The sequence below is a fragment of the Apteryx rowi genome, unplaced genomic scaffold (genome assembly GCF_003343035.1).
Source record: "Apteryx rowi isolate R43461 unplaced genomic scaffold, aptRow1 scaffold_140, whole genome shotgun sequence".
NCBI lineage: Eukaryota > Metazoa > Chordata > Aves > Apterygiformes > Apterygidae > Apteryx > Apteryx rowi.
The window spans coordinates 831,156-847,485 of NW_020447642.1; the positions used below are offsets into that span (position 1 = coordinate 831,156).

The 16,330-nt window shown below is 39.4% G+C and overlaps 1 protein-coding gene across 3 annotated transcripts in view; it reads right to left on the reverse strand.

Annotated features, from left to right (window-relative positions):
• The window catches only part of RSRC1 (arginine and serine rich coiled-coil 1), a 169,819-nt gene that overhangs the window by 112,224 nt on the left and 41,265 nt on the right, over positions 1-16,330 (reverse strand). For 2 of the 3 annotated variants that reach the window (XM_026057809.1, XM_026057808.1), the window contains exon 5: positions 15,726-15,902. The exons of the other annotated variant lie outside the window; for it this stretch is intronic. In XM_026057809.1, the coding sequence (XP_025913594.1) occupies positions 15,726-15,902 (177 nt within the window). The remainder of the gene's footprint in view (positions 1-15,725; positions 15,903-16,330) is intronic. 3 annotated transcript variants of the gene reach the window in all.

Genomic DNA, 16,330 nt, shown 5'->3' on the forward strand with positions numbered 1-16,330 from the left:
CATCTGTCCATCTATATAACTAGCTGCAAAAATGTTGAATTGCTATATGAGAAGGTCTTTTCATCGGAAGAAAGATTTATAGCATTACAATAACAGACACAAGTCTGGGGTTTTGGAAGGAGTGACGACCACAAGCCCTTGTCGATGTAAATAGTTGCAATAAGTACTTTGCTTATTGAAAAAAAGATAATGAAGTGACTGATGAACAAATCCACCCAACAAGGACTACTACACACAGTAGGTAGACAAGAGTTAAGATGTTTTCCTAACTGCGCTGGAAACGCGAGCACTGATACAAAAATATTGTGTGAATTATCAATACAATTCTGCTGTGCTTCCAGGGAAAAAAACAGGGAGAGAACTTTTTATTTGTATAGAGCAGAGGTATATATGCTAAGACTGCTGCACAAAAGAAGTGTCTGCATGTTATTTTCTTCATTGTTTTGTATGTATGTGTATTTCTTAATTAAATTATACTGGGAAAACACTTTAGAGTTGTTTCACAAATTTTTCATTTAAATTAAAACACTCTTTTCCAGCAACTTCTCCATTGGCATAATCCCTGAACTCCATTTACTTCTCCAAAGGAGTGACTCTGCTTCCAGTTTTGAAATGCTAACAGCTTTCATTTGTCTTCTGTTGATTAATTTAAGTTACAAAGTGAAATTCAAAAATGAATTCAAACAGAAGTGAGTGAAGCACAGGGCACAAATTAAAAAAAAAAGGCATTTAGGTTAACAGAAAACTCATAAATAAATTATTATGAAATATGAGCGTGACTGAATTCAGAACAAACTTACCTATTGCAGCTATGATGGTTGACAAACAGTTACTTTATATATTTGGTTGAATTTCAGACATCACAGTCAAGACGACCCTAAACCCCATCATGTTTAACTTCATCTATTAAAAACAACATCATCCTTAGAGAAAAAGAAAGCTGTCATGAAAAGAATTCCATCAAAACACAGCTTTATAAGACATTAGTGCATTTCAAGTTCAGATATGCAGTCAGGCAGAATTTAAGAGCACTGGGGCATTGTCCCCCTCCACTAGCTAAAAAAGTTCTATATGCTCAACAAAAGGCTGCTGTTCAATAAATCGTCCCCTGCTAAGGCAACAAGTCCCCCGATGAAGAAAGAAACTGCAGTGAAGTACAGGTCAGCTTTCAACAAATGGGAAAACTACTTATTATGACACTTATACTACATAATAAAGACATTTTGTTCATAACTTCCTTTCTTATCCTGAGCTTAGACGGCAAGGAAGACCTCTTGCATTCTCAAATTTTACGGTAAACAAGCAGTTTGTTTGTTTGTTTTAATTATGAGAAATTTAACTATTTTCCATAGAGTCAAATCTTGAGTTCAAAATAATCTAAAATAGTCAACTGCAAAAGGTTTAGCTACCATAATTTATCCTATAATTCACATTTCTATATTTTGAGTCTTTCCGGCACCAACAGAGATAAGCACTTTAAAACAAAATAGTCCGAGTCCTGCATGTTGGCCAGCTGGATTTTGTTAATGTTTGATCTTGCTAAAATTCTGCTGTGCTTCCATTTTAATTATGTTTTCAATTTTTCTTTTAATGAATGCTTAGAACATAAAACAACACAAATAGGAATTAGTGATTGTTCTTCCTGGGACACTGCTTTTTATGGGGAAGCAAAATTAAAGCAGAATTTAACAATAATGAGGTTGAACCATCCTCAGCCTCATGTGCTGTCTGCAGATGCTGAGCTACAGACAGGGAATACTGGGACACTTAGTGATGACAAAAATAGCAGGAATTGAAGGGATTAATAATCTTATCAATGTCAAAGGTTGTAAACTATAAAAGTTATTATTAATTACACTACTTAGTCTTTCTTTAAATAATCATTATATAAACATGAAATACACTTCAGGAAAAGGTAAGCTAGCATGTTTTAACAGTAGTCACATTTACTCATCTTTTTGCTTCTCTGCATTGCTCCCTTTTTAACTCTATTTCTTGACCTCAGACCTGATATCTTTTCAAAGCAAGAAAGCAAAATAGTAACATAACCGTCAGACTGTTAACAAAAAACACAAAAAAATTCATATGCACAACTTTACTTTAGTAAGCTCCTGCTTATAGCTGATGTTAAAGCAATTCAAAATACGTTGTGGTAAAACATCCTGCTTCCTATTTAGCGTTTTCGGTCGTTGACAGACTGCATAGTCACTTGCTAATATTAGCAATGGACAGAAGGAGCATAAGTGGAAAAAACTTGACTTAAAAATTAACTTAAATGGATACAGTGCTAGAGCTGGCTGGACTCACTTGCTTCTCTTCTCATGTTGGGTGAAAGGAGTTTACATTTCTCAAGGGCAAACCAGCAAATAACAACCCGGGCAACAAGCCGTGTCCTTCGTCTTCTCCCTCGCGCCGAAGCAGCCAGGACGGCTGGAAACGCAGCTGGGTCGCAGGGTAGCACCAGGAGCTCCCTGCGCTGCCCAAGGAAGAGCTGACCAGGACGGGAAAGAGAAGCCGGGTCTCCGGCAGTACCACAAACACCGGCCCGGACAAGCCCAGGCCAACGATCTGCTCCTGGGTGGGCAGCAGCCTTCACGGAGGAACAAAAGACGCTCTACAACCAGTGCTAAGGAACCTCTTCCACCCACAACGTACAGTCAGAACAAGCCCTCGTGCCTTTCCGGGTAGACAGCAAAGGTCTTTCCAGCCCTTAGTCGAAGGCAAAAGGGAAAGAAAATTAAAAGAGACTCCTCATCGCACCAGCTCAGCGACTTCCCTCGCGTCAGGGCAGGAAAGGAGAAACGATGTCCTTGCCTCGGGCAGAGGTTCCTCCAAGCCTTGAGTAAAGGCCGGGGAGAGAAGCTTAACCTTTCAAGGGTGAAAACTAGTCGACTCCTTAAGACTGAAGGTAATGGCTCATAAGCAGCTAGGCGCACGCAGCCGTGCCACGGGGCGGCCTCCGCAGAAGTCACCCGCGCCCGGGGAGGGGAGGCGGAAGCGCTCCGCAGGCCTGAAGTCCAAACGAGGCGTCAGGACCGGCACGCGCACTCCCGCCGCCGGCGCCCGCCGAGCCCTGCGGCCGGGGCAGCACCGTGCTGGGCAGCAGCACTTCTGGAGACAGAGAGGGGGGAAAAGGGAGAGAGAAAGGTAAAAGTAGTTTAAAAAAGGGGGGGGGGGATTTTTTGTTTCATTTTTGTTCCTGCAAGAATAACTCCCTGCCTTGACAGCACATCTTAACATCCCCGAAAGCTCGCTCCGTAGGAAATCAAAGCAATTGGCTGGCAGTCAAAGATACCTAGATTGGATAACGGGAATCAAGGAATCAACTAATCAAAAGTTTTTAGAAGCCTATTACCTGCTATTCTTCAAGAAGCTACAAAAGTACATTACTGTAACTAACAAGTACTATCAGGCATCTTAAAACTTTACTATAACAACCTCTCAGCAGTGTGACTGTAGCTGCTTTAAGGTCCTAATAATTTAGTCCAGACTGAAAATAAAAACCCTGGGATTAAGGAAAGATTTTTATTCCCCCTCTGACAGAAGAACAAAGAAAATTCTCATATAAGTACTTAAATTATTTTCCAGCACAGTACTGAAATAGTTTACTTTCAGCTTTCAAAACACACTTGCCAGTTTTAAACAGATTTTAAAGAAGTTCCTACAAATTACTGTGTTTAATATGGGATATGGCCACAGCATGCACTATTTTTCAATAGGGTATTTTACTAGTGACACTATTTGTTCCATTGCAAATAAGTACTTGTAAGTACTTGTAATAAAAACTATTACTTTTAGGTGCTTATAACTCAACAACAACATGACCAAGGTTGAAACATGGCATGCAAGGCTTCAGCCCAGAAGCAATTCTTCTTTCTTCTTTTTAAAATCAAAACCTAAAAAGTGTGCCATTTTTGCCATTTAAGACTTCAAAAGAAAAAACAAATGTACTACACTTTCACAACATGTAGCGCCTAAGTCTCTTTAAAATAAGTTCTACAGACAATCCCAAAAATTAAAAATAAGTTATGAATGATAGACAGAGCAGTGCAAGTTAAATAGCCATTGTAGCACCCTGAGCATCAATCTGTATTTGCACATTTCTGCTACTTGATAAACACATCTTGTCATGTAAAGATTATAAAGAAAAGGTCTTAGAGTGACAAAATCAGTCTCAGTGTGACAAAATCCCATTTGTAAGTGAATACAGATGATTCAACTCACAAATACCTTAGGCCAACGACTACAGGGACTATGTTTTGGAACCAGCATGTGCATAATTGGATCAGATAAACACTAACGTTTTACAGATTTTGAGAGCCATCTCTTGTTGCAACAGACAGTATGGAAAGAGATAAGCTACTAGTTCTTCAAATTGTCTAGCCGCTTAACATAATTATGTTGCGCCCAGAGGAATTGCTCACAACCTGAATTCAGCCTGATGCTTGAGGAGTCCGCATTAGGCCTGATGAAGGTTTCACGTCTTCATAAGCATGACCATTTTTTCCCCCACTTACACCACTTGGTCTAATAAAAAGATGCTATTTTTCCCAGCCAACACTGCCTCTCTTGCATCCTTAGACTGTCAGGGCTACAGCAACATCGCTCGTAGATTAAGTAAGGAGGTTTAAGAAAATTTTGAGCAGAACAGCCAGGCATCAATGTTATTCAGGCGGTAGTGTCATGTTAAAAGGCATTTGGAAACAACATTAGCACTGGGAGACCCACATCCTATCTCCTCTTCTTCCCTGCTGGCATAACGCTTTTTAGGCTCATGCCAGGCGGTAGATCAGGGAGGAGATTCTGCCTTGGAAAAGAACAGAAAAGTATTAATATAGAACTATAAAAAATATTTTTTTTTGATGTAGTCCTCTTTATACATAGGAAAAGCTTTTTTTTTTTTTTAAACTGACAGGGCACTTTATTCACCACTAAAATAAACAGTAGTTGCAGATTCCTTGTGCATTGTAACTATTTTCTAATAACTAAAACCTGTAGGCATATACTATTTTCTTACACTTGGACACCCAGAAAATGATTATCAGTCTCCAGAAGTTTTCCCTAACTTCAGAATTAAAAGAAATGAAAGGAGGTAGTTAAATACTGAATAACAGGAAATATAAAGGCTATATGTTTATCACCTTGCTATTAGCAATGAAATGACTGTACCAGCATCATCCTTTTGATCTCAGCTGGCCTTCAACATCCATTAAAAGTAGTCTGACAGAACAAAAAACCTCAAATGAAATGGCAGAAACATGTTTCTACTCACAAAAAAGAGTTACTGCCAGTTACCATTCATGGCTTGCAAAGAGACATTTTTTCAACAGAAGTGAAAAAAGAAAACTTTAAAAATGGATTCAAATAGTCTATTAAAAACACATCACACAGCGTTTTCTTACTTGGAGCTCTAAGTGAAACAGAGCTGTTCCACTTTTTTCTGTCTTTCCCTATTTATTTCTTAATAGTCACTCTGTACTAATGATGATCATAATCGGCACCACCTCCAGGCCCCCCAAATTTCCCTGCATTTCGGGATGCCTCCGAGCAAACGCAGGCCGGGCCAGGCTTGCCGGCAGCTCTGCTGGGCAGGAGGAAGCGGCCAGCCTGGAGGGCAAGCGCATCCCGAGCGGGAACGCCGGGCACAGGAGATGCTGCAGCTCCCAGGGACAAGAGCGCGCCGGAGGCGGAGGCCAGGCGGAGCGGTGGCCGTGCCGGGTGGCCGTCCCGGCCTTGCCCGCTCGCTCTGGCCCCAGGGGAAGCGAGCGGCCGCAGCCCGGGGCCGTGCGGTGCCCTGGGCGCTGTGCCCTCCGCACTGGGAATTTGTTAGGCGGGCATCATTCTGAAGCAGACTACCTGGGCCTTAGAAACGCGGAAAGTGATTAAAGAGTATCAGGAATTCACCTCTTGCTACCTCACAGCTGCTGATGTGCCACACTCGTAAGCTTCTTTAAATGCATACTGCTAAACCTCTTTAAATGAGTATAGCTCAGAGGACCACAGACTGCACTTTTTTTTTTCCCTCTTCTCTCTCTCTCTCTCTCTCTCTCTCTTTTTGTGTGTGTGTTAAGGTGTGTGTGTGTGTCTCTGATTTCAGGCTGGAAAAATGGTCTACAACAGAAGTGCTTCCAAACGAACAAACAAAGAAATCACTGGAAGGATGAAGTATTCCTTAGTATGAATAATCAGTGTTTTACTCTGAAGTAGCATTTTATTGATTAAATATACTATCTTACCTTTCAGATTTTGTCAAAAATCTGTGCTTTATAAAGTAAAAGCTACCCTAATAATTCCTAACTTTGATGGCAAACAGTCTTAAATTCAAGAATGCATGTTGATATGCACAGAACTAGTCACAAAATTAGTGCAGTGGTCCTTACTATTAAATCAGCATTTGTTTTAAAAATACTAAGCATGTCTATTGTTATGGAAATACAATAGTCCATTGTTAAAACCAGATTAAGAAAAATGAAAAAAATGTTCATGTGAACTGTCAAAGTAAAATTTCTCAAAATAAACCACGATTTTAGATATATTTACTTGGTTATAAAAAGCAAACAGCATTTCACAGTTCTTCAATTTAACGAACGCCAAAACGTGCTAAAGGTATCTTTCCTCCCAATCAACCATTTACCCTTCGCCACTGGTGAAAGGCAACAAGATCTCTTTACAACGTCTCGTCTTTTTCAATAAATTTTGCATGAAAACATGTTACCCCAGCACAAAGTTGCCTGCTGTCACATTGGAAGTACGATAAATGTTTAATGAAAACAACACCACACAGCTTGGTGTCAGACAACAGCTATCACACCGTCCTGCTTTGATCCAAGCAGACACTTAAAAGGAGTTCTGAGCACGCTCTGCGCCACCCAACTCCATAACCTCCATGCAAATAGGAGGAAATTAGCATTAATGGCTTCCCACTGCAGAAAGCAGTACGAGGTAAGGAAAAATACGGCAAGCTCCAAGAGGGTCTGACTGCTGTCAAACTCTGAAAAGTCCAATATGCCCAATTTACTTCTAATGTCTTTTGCCAAGCACTGGAAAGCTTATCAACAGGCATTTATCACCCAAGCACAGTCGACAGGCACTGCTGGAGCCCTGCCAGGCCTGAACGCGGAGAATAAAGCTGTGCAAGCGTTCTGGTTAAACGCCACTGAAAAGGGGTCCCCACACGGAAAGGGCTCAGAAAACGTTTAAAGAACTGAAATACGGGATTAAAAGGAAAAATGAATTGTGTATCTTAAAAACAGGCTTTTCAGCCCCATGATATCCGTCAGAGCGTTTAAGAAGTTGTGAACTCGTTAATGCAAAGATGTACGGATAATATTATTAGGTATCAGAAGTTAAAATGGTGGTCTGGTTTGCTTAATGGCACGACACTTTTCTCCTCTTAACAACTGAGAAGCTGCTCTTAATTTACTCCATTAAAAATTGCCAAAAGCACTTTAAAGAGTAATCCAAAGTTCTGCTACTACAAAAGCTAGGTTGAAACCAAAAAAAGAAAAGTTATTTAAAGCTAGCAAGTTCTTAGCACTTTTGTTCCCCGGTTCAACAATGAACAATGACCCTTAATAAAATCACATCCCACAGAATTCCAGAACTTACATATTTCAGACTAGCAGAGCCTTTAAACATCAAAATTCAATAGCATGCCCAGAGAGGTCAATGAAAGCATTTATGCAAGTTGTTTTAAACTTTTGCATAAAGTGGATTAAAAAAGCATCCACAAAAGACCAATGTAGTTGCTTGATATGCAACTCCTGTGCAAAAATATTGTAGCTGTTTAACTACGTGTTTAAGTAAATCACTACCATAAAATAATTCATTTTTGAAAACTTTTACACCTGAAGATTACCAGCATGCAGAAGTTTCTGGTTTAAACACTGGATATGGGAATGCAATAAAAGAAATCCATTAGTAGCTGATCCTTCGCAGCAGCCTGCAAGCCATGATTTGTAGGCATCAGGTCCACCTTGCGGAACGTGACAAGTATGTGACATGAGGCCCAGAGTATTCCACACCCGCCGGCAGAAGACCAAGCCGTGGCCATCCCCGGGAGTGACGGGGCCACTTCAGCAAAGCTGCCAGGCACTTCATGACAAGCTTCACGTGCCACTCCGATCTAGTCCTCAACTCACGTTTTAATAGAGCCGGATACTGCATCATAGTACAGTAACTCTAACTATATTTATGTTCAGAAATGAGTTGCTTATTTTCTGTTCATACTAATCTTTAAGAGAAAAGTTGGGGGGGGGGGGGAAAGGCAGTTTCAAAGCTCATGAGCAAGAAGAAATCAGTCTTCAGAACAATCTAAAGAGTTTACCACAACTAACCAAGTTCTGATAGTGCGTTCAAACCACTACACTATTAGACTAGAAATAGCCTAGTCTAGAAATAGCTCAGTATTTTTAGAAATATTAGAAAAAAGTATTTCCCAGATTTAATAACACCTCAGTAAGAACACATATTAGGAACAGGTACTTACAGCGATACACTTAAAATATTGAAAAACAAAAACCTCATTGCGTGTATAGGACAAAACTGTAGTGCTAGTACCTTGTCAAATAAGCAGCCTCAAGAACACTTTAAAAGCCACCTAACAGTCTATAGCGCATTTTTAAAAGGTCACTTGTGTCCAAGATTTGGAGTGTTGCAGCTGATACTGTATTAGTAATTCAGACACCATACAAAGAACAAAGCTTCCAAACAGGAACATTGTATTAAGCTTCCACACCAAAAGAAACACGGGAGGGAAAGACCAGAGACTAAGCCCATTGAAACCCCTTGGAAATCATAATAAGCAGGGTTGCTCTGTTTCTTTACAAGCAAAGAACTGCTACTGTTCCAGTGAACTTTAGCATTTCTTAAAACAAGTCACAAGGGGAGAAAAAAGGAGGACAGAAACACGTGTGGCAGGTGCCAGCAGTCTAAAATACAGCAACAAGAAACTTTCCCATAAGTGCACAAAATAAAAAAAAAATAATAATCACACTCTGATTAGCTGGAAGCCGGCTTTAGTCTGATTCAAGGGAGTCCCGGACAAAACAACTTACACATACATATAATAATGTCAGAGGAGGCATGCTAATACTGCTTCATCTGAGGAGGGAAATGGAACATGAGCCTAAGTCATTTGGAGATGCCTCCCGAAAGGATCAGAAAGCACTGAAGCTTGAATCCTCTTCCAACTGGAATCGTCACGCAGAGCTCAGGTACTACTTCATCATGTCATAGGATTAAGCTGTCCTGCTTACCTATAACTTAGCTTTTCTACATACAGCACTATCAACACATTAGAACTTGAATGATAATCAACTATCACCTTCTTTCCCTGTTTTGCTGGGACAGAAGTTATTGCAACAAGAAAGGATTCTGTAATGAAAAACATTTTTTCAGTGTTATTTTTAAACAAATGTTTACCTCTGGAACTTAGTGCAGCTCAGTTTTTACCAAACAGCCAACAGGGATTTTTTTTTCCTTTTTTGGCCCAGAGGGTATACTGTCACATAAGACTTGCTTTTGCAGAGGGGAAAAATGCAACTGACAGAAGAAAAATAGGAAATAGGGCAGCAAAATATAAGACCTGAGAAACCACTGTGGGAGGAGGGGGAAGGAAGAAAAAAAAATCTAAAGTTTTCCTTTTTTCGGAACCCCAAAATTTAATACAAGAAAATCACTAGACTAGAACTTATTGGTAAGAACTAGACACCAGATTTCTGCTATGTATTACAAAGTTTTGCAGAGTTAACAGAAAATGATAGTGCATCACAAAATGTATATTGGTCCTCATTTTATCAATTCCAGTTTTGATTTATTTATAATACTTTACAGCATATCTGAAGATGTACTGTCGTGTGTGTTCTGTAAAAACTACGAAGGTGTGGTAGCAGATCTCAGAACAGCGCTCTGCATTAAAACTGCGACGAGCAAAGGCAAGCCAGCCATTTGCGCGCTCATCGCAAGGCACGAGCACGGGTGGGAGCTCTCGTTTACAGAAATGGTCCAAAGCAATAACACTTGCAATACCACTACTGCAGCCATAGGACATAACTAGAGAACAGTATTATTATAAACAGAGAAATAGGATTTGAAACTTGGCCTGTGAGACTGGATGAATAGAAAAGGCTGCAAGGCCAAGCAAGTGCTTTTACTTTGGAAATGCTGGCAACAGTTATTCAGAAAAAGCCATACCATTTATTGATTTTTATTTCTTTATATCCTTCCAGGCAATAAAGCTCCTTCTCTCACGCTTTGCAGCAGAAATACAAAACAAAAAAAGAGCAACATCATTCAAACTACTACTATGAGATGAGGGAACAAAAGCGATAGAAGTAACAAAAGCAAACTGAGTAGTTAAGATCACCTTTAAAATGGAAGGAAAATAAGCAGCATACAGTATTTGGATAAAGAGTGAAGCACATTTCTTGCTACCTGCTTGTCATCAGCTTTACCTTGCAAAGATTTTTCACTGAAAATGAAATAATCCTGATAATCTGAAAGACAGATCATCCTTTTGTTTATGAATATTTATGGTATGCTGTTGGAACGCTTTTTGAATTTGCATTGCCTTACCTTTTAAGTGAGTACAAAACTATTTCAAAGCTTGATAAACTACTCTTAACTCAACATTTATACTTTTTTTTTTCTTTTTTACCACCAAGTACTGTCAGATGCTGCAAATCAGCTTCCCAACCTAAATTCAAAGCAGCTGTTACCACAATCTCTCTGCATAATGGCTGAACAAATAGTATATCCCTTAAAACATTTCAGATTGTAAGAACAAAAGAGTTCAGCTGTTTTGCTATGACTGTAATACAGCCTGTCTCCATGAAATAGCTGACGCTCATGCACCATTCAAGAAGTTCAGCGCTCAGCCCCAAAGAATCTTCCCCAAAATGAAGAATGCCAAGAAGCTCGAGACTGGACGACAATGGCAGAAGGTTTTTCTCTTGAAATCTCTCCTGAGATTTTTACAGTGAAGGAAGTGTCTACTTTTAAAGAACTTAAAGTTGCTCTGATCTGAAAACAAAAACAGAAGCCTTTCCCCCTTACATCTAGAAACATTCACAACTCAAGCACAGAAAAGCAAGTTAACATTGCAGTGTACATGAGCCATAGACAAATAAAACACATTTGCTCTTTAATTAGTGGGAAAATTGCATTTTGATCCTCCACTTCAGTCAAGTCCCAAATATATGATTACTTATATCTGACAACCACTGTGTTGACAAGCCCATGAACAGAGGGGGAAAAATAAAAAATAAAAAATAAATCAATTTTGAGATTTCACCTTGCGTATAAGGTGAGGAAGCATATAGCTACTGTGGCAGAGAAATATGCCAAAATCTTAACGCCCACAGAACATGAAATTAAGCCGGTTCTTTTCTGCCTTCTCTAAAGTCTCTGATCGCCTCAATAATTCTACTAAGTATTGTTGAAATCTTTGAGAAGTAAGAGATGAAGTTTACTTTTGGTGAAAGAAAGCATAAACAAGTAAAAATACTTAAAACAGTAAGATAAAAATATTTGGTTTAATTGATTTAATAATTGACTAAATTCCTTTTTTGAGTTAATCCATATTCTTTGAAAATTTGGATTTTTTTTCTTTGAAGAATAAGCTCAAGAATCAAGCATAAAAATACATATACTACAAGTAGAGACTAAAGTAGCGAAGACTGTCTAACTGAAGCTTGGGTGCCTCATTCATTATTTTACTTTGATTTCTTTGGTCTCATTTTAAAGACTGGAATGAATGAGAAGAATTGCGGGAGTGGGGGGAAGATGCATGTATTTACATCAGATCACATAGAGAGTAGAGTAGGAAAATATTCCAAACCTGGTAAGTGTGCCTGGGCTCTTGAGGTTGGGTTCCTACTCCTTACCATCCGTGTTCCCCTAGAACTTTCACTTACCAGCCTTTCTGAATACACAGGAATACAGTTATTCTGCTCAGTTCTGATCAAACGGTGATGGTTTGGGCGCCTTCTGCCTTGCAAGTGAGATTTAATTTCTTCTTGACAGCAGGTAATAAAACGTATCTGTGCTCTCCCAAGCACCTTGATTCACAGTGTCAAAACCTAATTCTCTCAAATAGCATAGCATACAAAGGGAACCTTCATAATACGATCCTCCTCTTCCTTTTATACCCTTTTGGTAAGCAGTAACAAAGACGTAAATACCCTGTAATAAGTGCTGACTTTTCAAAGACTGAGTCTAGGCTTTAATTCTCCCAATATAGCTATCTCAGTCGCTGCATGAACAGATATAGCCATTGAACAACATTCCTGTGCCAAGAAAGTAAGGGACTTTGATCGCGAAACGCTTTCTTTTATGTGAAGTTGAAACCATAAAGTCAACCAGCACTGACAATTTACGTCCTGTCTTCTGACAATTCAGCTTCAGGGTGATCTTCATTTTAACTTTAAAGTAGCTTTCAATAAATACATTCCAAACGTATATGAATATACATATTCCAAGAGGTTTATTTTTCCCCCTCTATGGATGCCCTGCTGTTAGAGTTTCTAGGAAGGCCATGCAGAATAATCTTACTTTCACTGCTGATCTAGACAGAAAATCCATTCATTCGGAGACTGTGATATACAACTAATTCCTCTCAAAATGTCACACCCAGACGTACCCGACAATCATTTTGGGTGACAATTTAGACTTTCTTCCCCACGCTTCAAGGACAAGATTTTGAATGCTAAGCTGAGAAGACCAGCACCACGGCTGGGTTAGTTACAGCGGACTAGGCCAGAAAAAGAAACAAAGAACAACACCCCCCCCCAAACCAACAATAACACCTAACACCCCCCAAACCAAACTATTTTCTCCCTGTCCGAACTAGATCCAACTTACAACAGACCGAACCACAGCGCCTGGAGCAGACGCAGATGCGGCGGGTGCCCTCTCTCACTGTCCCTTGGCTCGCCGAGGTGGCCGGGGTGTGGGGCGTCCCGGCCCGGCTGGCGCGAGCGGGCTGCCCCAGCGGCAACGTCCCAGCCAGCAGACTCGTGCACCGAAGCAGACCAGCAACCGTCGCAGCATCTGCTACGCCGCTCGGTTGCGGTGGCAGCAGTTATAGTAAGAGTTGTATTTGTAGCCACACCTACCAGAGGACATCTGACAGCACTACAGCACAAAAAATCCTAAACTGTAACACGTACCCTCAAAAAAGATCAACGAAACCAATCACCTTGCTACCTTCTGCTGATCACAGCCAGCAACATTTAGAGCTGCTAGCAAACAAACAACTTGTCTCTTGGTGCTTACCTTAGAAGTCAGCACTGAGACAGAATGAGCACACAACCGAATCTCACCGCTGCTATGAAAAACAGAAAAAAAAATGCCAGAGGCCAATATGCTATGAAGACAAGAGTTCACTCAGTTTGTGTTGTGCCACCCTCCTTTCCATGCATCAGCAAACAAGGGAGGACAGCTGAGCTTCCTTGGCCAAGGAGGTCTCTTCTTTCTCATGCTTTTTACCCAGGAAGACAATAAATAAATATGTAAATAAATAAACGAAAGAGATGAAGGAAGCTGAGAACTTAGGAGGTTTGCGGAAGCCCCATACCAAAACACAGCTACAAAACATCTGACCTGGCCTCATTTTCCTAGAGCATACATAAGGTAAAGAAAAACCACACTCCAACTCTTCATTCCTACACACATACTCATTTAGGAAGGAAAACAGGAAGTTGCTACTTCACTTGTACTTGGTCCAGAACAAAACACTCAGTAGACCATTAATTGTGTAGTTAATATTACATTAATATTGAACTACAGTCGCATTTAGATTGAGAATCTCAGAATCAAATGGCAACTGCATCAAAGATCTCTGTCCTCTCTGTGTGCTCCAATGTGTTGCTTTCCAAAGCCTTCAACAAACAGTAACATGATGCTGACACAGTCCAAATCCTCCGAATGACAAATAACTGTAAAAGGAAAAAGCTTCTCAGATACCTATTCTCTGTACAGATATACTTTGATCACTCTTCGATTAAACTGAAAAACGCATCCCCCTCAGAAAAGTTTATGAAGCACAGATTATATTGACACCGTTCCAGGCGTATTTCATTCTGTAGTCTAATAACGCCCCAGGAACAAACCCCGGTGGCAAGGGCTACCAGCCGGTACCTGGCTCCGAGGAAAATGGACTGATGTCATCAAATGCTGCTATTATCGTTCGTACTCTTTGTCCTAACTCCCTTGGAAATGACCCAAACAGGGCATTTTGTTTTCAGATTTAGCATAAGCAATTTTGTAACGTATCAAAATATAAAGGTAAATAAACTGCTTGCTTCCAAAAAATTCTGGGCACTTCCAAGTTCTTCCTACAGCGATCTAATATTGATCCTTATTATAAAAGGACATAAAGTCAGGCAGTATGCTAATAAAACACTGCAATATATTCCAGCATGATTTAAGATGTGCTTCTACACAAAGTCCAGAAAAACTCACACACACCAAACATTATGTGCTCCGTATGGATTCTTTCCCTGTTCAGAGCACCAGGATCTACTTTAATAAAAAACAATTTGGCTACACATTCAACACTTCTCCTCAAGTCTTCCAGAAATATCAAAACACATTCAAGCTCCAGCTAAACAAGCAACAGGCATCTCATTTATGACTTATCAGACATACTGCAAACATCTCAAAGGTTCTGTTCTCAGCAATCAGTAGCATTCAATGTAAACATCAGCAACAAGAACAGGCAAATATTCCATGTGGTTTAGTAAAAAGGGGAAAATATCTCTTAACTTGAATGGAAGACACTACGCTAGAAGTTCCGAGCAGTTTAAGTAATGTACTACAAATAAGAAAATACATATAAACAGCTAATCCTGAAGACCTACATAATCAGCACTAAAACCACAGACAAGTGGGTAATATCATCTCAGGAACTAAGCAGTGAATGTAGCCAGAGACACATAACCAAGAAAGTAATTGTGAGATGCCTCCATGAACATGGATGGAGGATGCTACTCTAGATATTCCCATTAAGCATTTCAGTGGGAATCAACCAAAGGGTAATTCATGAAGAATATTCAATGCATCAGTGTCTTTTCCCTTTTGAAGCCAATCATATAAATATGGAAAAGCTGAACAACACAGTAAAGGTTGCAGGAGATCAAGATGTATAAAGCAGAGGTAATTACATAAACTGTCTTTTCTGAAATCTGCAGAACTACCATCAACAACCCAAGTCATTTCAAGCAAAAATTAGGCTGACAGTATGTCTTGAAAGGTAGTCCATCATTCACCCACAGCAAGTACTAATATAACTACACTTTGAGCCACAAATGAAGCCCAATAGAAGTTTCTGTCAATGTAGAAATGGGAAAAAAAGAACCATAGTGGAAACAATCCCTTCACAGGAAATTGTCTTCTTACCTCCCAGTAGGCCTCACTTTTTCCTTAAAATATAGTTATTATGTATTAGAAAATGAATTATATTAATCAATTGAAGAAAAGCTATTTAGATTATTTGCAAAGCAAGGGAAAAAAAGGAATGGTAAATTAAACTATTTACTTTACTCTGATGCCGGATTCCAGGATTTAAAAATACTAAGAACCATGTGATTCAAAAATTTTAAATAATTCCATTAAGTTTATACAAAGTATCAGGTACTATAAAGCAATCAATTACCAGAAAAGTAGAAGAACACTAAATCATTCCCTGATTTTATTATAGTTATATTATTTGTTGTTTCACTTACCCAAGCTTTGCGCCATATATCTCCTTCTCTTTTCCTTTGCCTTTCTCTTTCTCTCTTACTTTTTCTTTCTCTCTGCCTTTACGCCGTTCTCTTTCACGAGACCCGCTATGAGTTCTCCTATGACCGGATCTTTCACTACTTCGACTATAAGAACGTTGACGAGGTCTTGATCGTGATCTACACAAAATCCATAGCATTAAAATTTAGCAATCATACATTTTTCCACTGTCATTGTATTTAGATTTGTTATATAGCTCAACTATTTTGAAAACAGATTTTTTAAATTATTTAGTAATTTAATACTTTTAAACAAAAAACTACCCATTTGTCAAAAGAAAAATGAATGAGAGCATTGTGGAATACACAGTTTGCTTCCTCTGAAGGAAGAATACGAAACAAATTAAACCACACTACACAGTACTCACATAATAGGCATTAATAAAGCAATCATTAGAGCTACTGGAGAAGGACAGGAATCCTTTCTTGAACATTAACTTTAAATTCTTAAGATCTAGTCAATTTAACTTGTCAAATAACTAATGAGTTACCAGATACTTGTGTTTGCATATTAAATACATCAATAAAAGTGATCACATGCCAGCAAA